The sequence below is a fragment of the Triticum urartu genome, chromosome 5A, assembly GCF_056163025.1.
Source record: "Triticum urartu cultivar PI428250 chromosome 5A, HENAU_Tu73, whole genome shotgun sequence".
NCBI classification, from domain to species: Eukaryota; Viridiplantae; Streptophyta; class Magnoliopsida; order Poales; family Poaceae; genus Triticum; species Triticum urartu.
This window is the reverse complement of record NC_141877.1, coordinates 139,994,285-140,001,831: the sequence shown is the minus strand read 5'-3', so window position 1 is coordinate 140,001,831 and position 7,547 is coordinate 139,994,285. Positions and strand designations below refer to the sequence as shown.

The 7,547-nt window shown below is 46.3% G+C and overlaps 1 protein-coding gene and 1 pseudogene across 1 annotated transcript; both read left to right on the top strand.

Moving 5' to 3' along the window:
* Positions 1 to 1,348: 1,348 nt before the first annotated feature.
* Positions 1,349 to 2,042, top strand: LOC125555768 (glutaredoxin-C15-like). The gene has a single exon (XM_048718623.2). The coding sequence runs from the start codon at positions 1,464 to 1,466 to the stop codon at positions 1,773 to 1,775; it is 312 nt and encodes a 103-aa protein (XP_048574580.1). The 5' UTR covers positions 1,349 to 1,463; the 3' UTR covers positions 1,776 to 2,042.
* Positions 2,043 to 4,042: 2,000 nt separating this feature from the next.
* On the top strand, positions 4,043 to 4,584 carry LOC125508454 (uncharacterized; annotated as a pseudogene).
* The last annotated feature ends 2,963 nt before the right edge of the window (positions 4,585 to 7,547 follow it).

Sequence of the window (7,547 nt, the reverse complement as noted above, 5' to 3'; positions counted from 1 at the left end):
TTGACTTTTCGTTGGGTAAAATCGCCGCTGATATATTTACAACATTTGAATTTTCATAATTTTGCTGAATATGTGCAGTGGTGGAAACTATGATCGAAACTTATATATGATCACATATCCAATATAGAGAAACAAAACTTCCAATCAATTTAAGATAAAATGTTCCATAGGAAAATGAACATGAAACTTCATTTACCACATAAATCAGTTCACATATTTCAAAAAATTAACAGGTGTACAACCCATGTCACTAATTAATATACAAGGGCTAAATTACAATCACCACAAATATTTCTTCATCCATGCATGTATATACATGCAGCTTTAAAAAAAATGTATAGGCTGAATTAGATCATTGACAAATATATGGCATCCAATGCTGTCGTAAGTGGCATAGACTTGAAAAAGACGTGGGGGGAAGCTTTCTCGGATTCCATTTCATTCAGTGGTTGGCATCTGAAATATTCCCACAATTTCTTGCTTGTCCCCGTTTAAAGTTCTTTATTAAAACGTTATCCCGTATGCCTGTGAGCTCCTTTATCAAAATGTTAAAACGTTATCTCGTATGTCTGCGAGCTCCTTTATCAAAATGGACATAGACACACAGATATACTTTATAAGATGGATATCTACAAGTGCCATTGAATAATTACATAGGACTGTCCTGCTGTTTTCGGTAACACAAATATGATGTGCTCCAACCTTTTGCTATTTTCATTTACAGAGATGTCACATGTACTGTATACATCTGTCAGTCTTTGCTCTTAGAGCATCTCCAACAGGCGTCCAAAAACTGCTCCGCGCGCTAAAAACCGTTTTTTATTTTTGACGCGGAGACACTTTAGCAGATGCCACAAAATAATGCGCATGCAAAAAACTGCTCCGCACGCGCTAAAAGGCGCTATCGCACGCTGCAAATGTTGGACGCCGGACCGCGCGCTTCATAATTTGCACTGCGTGTTTTTTTTGGGCGCGCGTTTTTTGGCATATGAAAAACCAATGTTGTCCACGACGCGCTAAAAGTGCTACGGTGACGCTGTAAAATATTTTAGCGCTCGATATTTTTGCGTCTATGTTGGAGATGCTCTAAAGAGAGCAATGCTACTTTACTTCGAACTACCCTGAGGTAATCTCCCTCTCCCTTACTCTTCTTTGTAGCTGTTGTCCTTACGCCTGTGTACAACCGTTAACCTGACCCTCAATTGATACTAAGCTGCTCACTTTAAGCGTAAAATGCAGACGCCCCAGATTCTTATGCCCACACCAAGAGCCCCCCCCCCCCCCCCCCCCCCCCCCCCCCCCGTCATGGATGATCATGAACACTATAAAAGGGCATCGATTCACACCCCTACAGACCACAAATCACAGGACCACAGAAAATAGTTTCAGCTGAGCATACTAGCTAATACCAAGTCTATTACTAGCTATCCGAAAGAAGACAAGAACGCTCTGACCTGCCGGCGATGGAGACGGTGACGAAGCTGTCGTCCGAGAAAGCGGTGGTGATCTTCACCATGAGCAACTGCCCGATGAGCCACTCGGTGACGAGCCTCTTCTCGAGCCTCGGCGTGGGCGCCGCGGTCCACGAGCTGGACAAGGACCCACGCGGCCGCGACATGGAGCGCGACCTCGCAAGACGCCTTGGGCGTACGCCGCCCGTCCCGGTAGTCTTCATCGGCGGCAAGCTCGTCGGCTCCACCGACAGGATCATGTCCTTGCATCTCAGCGGGAAGCTCGTGGTCATGCTCAAGGCCGCAGGAGCCATGTGGCTCTGACCACGGGTGCAGCATCAGTTCATCCCAGCTTTGGCAATTTTCGCACCTCGCCATGCAAGCATGTATCCGCCGCTCTTAACACAAGTAGGGAAAATTTTGCTTGTACTGGTTATTGGGCTGGTCGCCACATGAGCATAGCGTAGTTCCTCTTTCCAAGATGACGGGAACACAAGAAGTTTTGTTTAGTCGTTGGCGAGATAACAGTGTGAGTCTATGGAATAACGCATACAAGTGTCTCTGAATGAGAAATGCAATTTATTACGTCCATTTCCAACAGTTGTGGTTAGGGTTTCACAAATGCTACTCAAAATTCGGCTTTTCCCGAGTGTCGCCGTCTTTGCCATGTTCCATTCCACGAGTGATGGGCAAAGACGGCCTTTTAGGAGTATAATACTCAGTGAAGGTAGAAACACGGAAAAGAAGTGCCTTTGACGAGAGAATATAATACATCTAGATACCTCCATATCCGTGACAAGTAATTCTGAATGGAGAGAATACTATTCATTGCTATTTATTTAAGATAACAAAATGTGCGCTGCGTATCCCAAAAAAAATGTGCGCTCAGTAGAAAACACAAAAGCGTGTTGTGCTCAGGTGGCGTGGAAGTTGGAACGTTGCACGGGAGATTAAACATTCCCGAATTACTCTCTTGATTAATACTGTTCATTGCAATTTATTTAAGAAAACAAAATGTGCGCTCCGTACCCCTAAAAGAAAGTGCGCTGCGTGCGTGTGTTTGTATTAGGACAAAAGAAATTCGCTCAGTAGAAAACAGCAAGTCTGTTGTGCTTAGGTGGTTAGCGCGAGTGAATCTGGCGGTCAAGCCTCTTGTTCAAATCCTCACTCGCCCAAGAACTTATCCTTCTCTTTATTATTTTCTTCTAATCACTGACAGCTGGGACCCGCATGGGGGTGGGGAGCTGACCGGTCAACATAGTGAAAAATACGAAGCTGTAGGTTTTAGTGGTGACCGTATAATCATCAAGTTGAGTATATAGTGACCGTATTGACTAAGTTCTTAAGTACAGGGACTAAAATGAATCAGCGAGACAAGTACGATGACCATCAGTGAAGCAAAGCAAACACACCAGCCTACACAGTCTTTGCCGAGTTTCTTTCTAGCGGTGCTCAGCAAATAAGGCGACACGTGTCCCTCGCCCCGTCCTTGACGGCTCCGTGTCGACGGGTGCAACAGTCCAGAGAGAGCATCTCATAATCATCATTTTACATTGATTTTTAATCTGAAAATGGTGATTAATTCAACCCCATCTAACAATAAGGGCTAAAATTCTAAAATTTTATTAATTGTCCAAAATATAAACCCTAATAATTTTGGCCATGACCTCATGTCGTCATGTGGGCACTCCCGAATTCTATTAAGGATTAAAATGATTTATTTTGTAGAAATATAATTAAAGTTGATGTGTCTCTCAAACACTTATAGTTAAACCCTAACTAATAGTTAATTTAGACTAATATTCGTAGCAATATAAATATAAGCTCAATAGATATGAAATAGTTAACGTGGCTTTGTTTGAGCCACTACTGCTACATAATTAATTTCAGGAAGGTTAGAGGTCATTTGAAAGCTCAATTACATCAAAGGCAGAAGAAAATAAATTAGAGCTTAGAGCATCTTCAATAAATGGTCCAAATATAAAAGTAACTAACTTTTGAACCGTCTGAAGCCAAAAACGCAGCTTCAACAGACGGTCCATATATATTAAAAAAATGGACCGCGGTCTTCTCATGATTTAAAATACAACACTTTGTCGTGCAAATTTACATCATGAGGTGCATATGGTCCAAAACCAACCGGCGCTCGCGAATGCCCAACCACCAGTTCCTTTCCTTTCCCGCCCGCCCGCCCGCGACCTCCCGCCCGTCCGCTGCCGCCTCGCCGCCTCCACACCCCGCCGCACGCCGCCCGCATCAGATCCGGCCCCGCCCCGCCCCCCGCCACTGTTTTCACGCTGCCCCACCGCCTGCCCGCCGCGGATCCGGCCGCGGCCAGCGCACGCCGCCGCCCCGTCCGCCACAGCTCCGCCCGGCCCTGGCCCGCCCACCGTAGCTCCGACCCGCCCCGGCTCCGTCCGCCACTGCCCCGCACGCCACCGCCGCCTCGCAGCTCCGCCCCGCCCAGATCCGTCTGCCACCACCCCGCCCGGCTCCGTCCGCCACCGCCCCTCAGCTCCGCCCCGCCCGGCTCCGTCCGCCAGCGGCCCGGCCGCACGCCGCCGCCGCTCCACCGCTCTGACCGCTCTCCGATGGCGTCGAAGAAGACGCCGAAGGGCAAGTCGGGCTTCTTCGGCATGAGGCAGAAGCCCTCCAGTAACTTCAGAGTGGAGTTCTCCGACACCGAGAGGCGTTGGTGGATCGACACGTACCCCTCCGCCCATGAGGCCGCGCGTGCCTACGACGTCACGGTGTGGCATGCCGAGAGGCCTCGAGAGCACCTCAACTTCCCAGAGATCGAGAGTCGGGCGGAAGCGGAGATGCTTGTGCCGCAAGGCATCAAGATGAAGGAGATCCCGACGAAGAAGCCGTCGGTTGTCGTCAGTGCCGGCGAGACCGACGAGGAGGCGATGACGAGATTTTCTCGGGAGCATCCGGAGTACGTCCAGGCCGAGCTGGAGTACTGCTGGAAGCGTGAGGCAGAGCAGAAGAAGAAGGGGCGAAGAAGGAGGACGATGCCGGTCCCTCGACGGTGATCCCCATCGAGTCCTCTTCCGAGGAGGACTGGGCAGACTTCTCGGAGGAAGAGGAGGAGGAGGAGGGGTGCGACGACCCGGAGAAGGAGGAGTTCTAGGCGCAGTTCTGCAGCTCCGACGGTGAGGAGTAGTTTATCTAGTAGTTTGAATAAGTAGTAGTTGAAGTTCATGGTTAAACTATGTTGAATTTAATGTTTGAACTATGTTGAATGGACTAGTAGTTTGTCGTTTTAAGAAATTTACATCTTCATTTTGGATCATTTGTTGGAGTTGCTCTTTTGGACCATCAATTTGGACCATCTGTTGGAGTTCAGCTTTTTTCAAAGCTCCAAAGTATTTTTTGGCGGTCTAAATTTTACATCTCCGGTTTTGGACCATCTATTGGAGATGCTCTTAAACAAATTAATAAAAAAGAAAAAAATTCTCACCTCTCACCCACCAACTGCAGCAAGCCCCGATGGGTGGGTGGGGGGGGGGGGGGGGGGACGTCATCTCTCCATCAGTTGGTGTTGTGAGCAGATGGGGGACCATTTTGGTAACAAATCTCCTACACCATCTTGACCCAAGGAATATCTTGCTTATTAAGAAATTTCTGAATATTCTTTAGCAACACATAATTATTATGAACCTCTCAATTCAAGACCCCTAAACCTCCTCCATGTTTTGTTCTGCAAACAAGATCCACAGCGGTCAGGGATTTAGACATTTAGTACATTTGCTCATATACATTTCACCCGAGAGACAATGCCTCCTGTATTTATCAAAATCTTCGATATCTCATTTTTGAAGTTTGATACAACTCATAAGGAAAGTAGGCAGATAAGAGAGGACATCATGATCCATTTGAGGTCTACCAACAGTTCCAAGGAAACGAGCAGTATATTTAATCTCCTTTGAATGGTTTGAATGGTGTGCACAAAAAACTCAATCCAGGGCTTAGAGAGGCATAAAGACCCGCTGTCTCTAATACCATATTTATATCATCCTGCAGGCAGTTGCTCAAGACCAAACTGATGATGAAAGACGGACAATATATATTTTCTTAGATAGGAGGCATCTGCCCGGCCTTAAACTGAGACCCTTAAAGTACAAACTAGGTCGGACAGACAATATATTTCAACAAGACGGACAATTTATTTCAGCACCTAGTTCAAAGATTTAATTGGAGAGCTACATTGTGAATTCCAGTTTCAGGAGTCAAAGAGCCAATATCACCCCTCGGTAAGGTGAGGAGCCAATAAATTGTGAAGAATCATAAGATTCCAGATCAATGGAGATTGCTCTAAAGAATACTTACTTTTCATTCTCATGAGATACCTATTTTCCTTTCCAGCGGAAATCCATCCTTCTCTGGTCGTGTCAGAAATGAAAAAATGGTAATGAAAAAAGATCTGATAATATATATCTTACTTTAAAAAAAAATATATCTTACTTTCTGAAGAAGCTTAAGCATCAGGATTTTGTACGAACAGTACAACAACTTGCTAAGAAGGGAAGAATTTGATGCTGATGAAGGAAAAGCAAGAATTGCATACTCATCTGATCGTGGCATCACGACATCTCCATATCTGATTATGTGGTTCCAAAGTAGAAGTGTAGCTAAATATGCGTAGGAAGAGCAGCCAGTTGGATGGATTCTATGCCAACAGATAAGTGACGAGAGGAACTATGTGGATGCTATTGTGAAACCAAGGCGACTTGTCCATGGTTCCTCGGAAACCAGCTCAGCTAGTCGGCGCAGAATCGGTTCCTGGCATTGCGTCTGCCGTACTGTACTGGTATTCTTCATCGTTCTCGACATGGTTCTTCTCGTCGCTGATGTTTTTTCTACAGAATTTTGCCATCTAGTACGCCACAGATGAATTTGGATAACATTATTTTCGACCTAGAGCTAAAACAAACTGCGAGTTTCAGTTGATGTCCACATTATTTTCATTGATCTATGTGAAGAAAAGAAGACCTCGCCCATTATTAGCTAGCTACTTGCCTTAATCTGGTTACTACAGGATTCCAAGAGCAAAGAGACGATGCGCAATTGAACTTACTCTGCATTTCACCACGAGTCTCATGCTAGATTACTACCACCTGAGATGGTGAAGAGCAAGAGTTGATGAAGAATCGTAAGATTTTAGATCAATATGGAGACTGCACAAAAGAGTATTTCTTTTTTTTTCTTTGTACTTTCTTGTTTTCTACTCCATGTGACCGGGATCAAACTATCAAACACCTTTTTCTTGACTGTCCGCTGGCAAAAATACTATGGCGGACAGTGCATATAGCCTTTAATATTACTCCTCTGAATTCTGTCAGCACGTTATTTGGAACGTGGCTTAACGGGATAGAGGCCGAAACAGCGAGACACATCCGCGTAGGAGTATGTGCTTTATTGTGGGCAGCCTGGGACTGCAGAAATGATTTGGTTTTTAACAGAACAACAAATATTCATTTTTTGCAGGTTATCTTTCGAGTCACTGCGTTGATCCGTATGTGGTCGCTACTCACTCCGACGGAGGCCAGAGAGCGTTTGGTTACTGGATCTATCCGGTGAGAGACGGTAGCACAGGATATTTTCAACCGATTTGGATGGCAGTCATGTAATAGGATAAACAATTAGTTTCTCTATCTTTCTTATACGAGCCGGTTGTGGCTCTATGACTACTTTTTTTATTGGCTCTCTGTGAGCTTTTCTCTACTGTCTTTGAGACTTTAAGACCTTTGTTGAACACTAGTAGAAAACAGGGCTATGGTCCAGGCCGGCTCAGCCCATTAGTCCCGGTTCAGTGTAGAACCGGGACTAATGTGGGCATTGGTCCCGGTTCGTGAGCCCAGGGGGCCGGCCGGGCCACGTGGGCCATTGGTCCCGGTTCGTCTGGACCTTTTGGTCCCGGTTGGTGGGACAAACCGGGACCAATGGGCCTCGCTCCTGGCCCACCACCATTGGTCCCGGTTGGTGGCCTGAACCGGGACCAAAGGCTCCCCTTTAGTCCCGGTTCTTGCCACAAACCGGGACCAATGAGGTGCCTATATATACCCTCGCCCGCGAGCAGAGCACTCCAGTGCT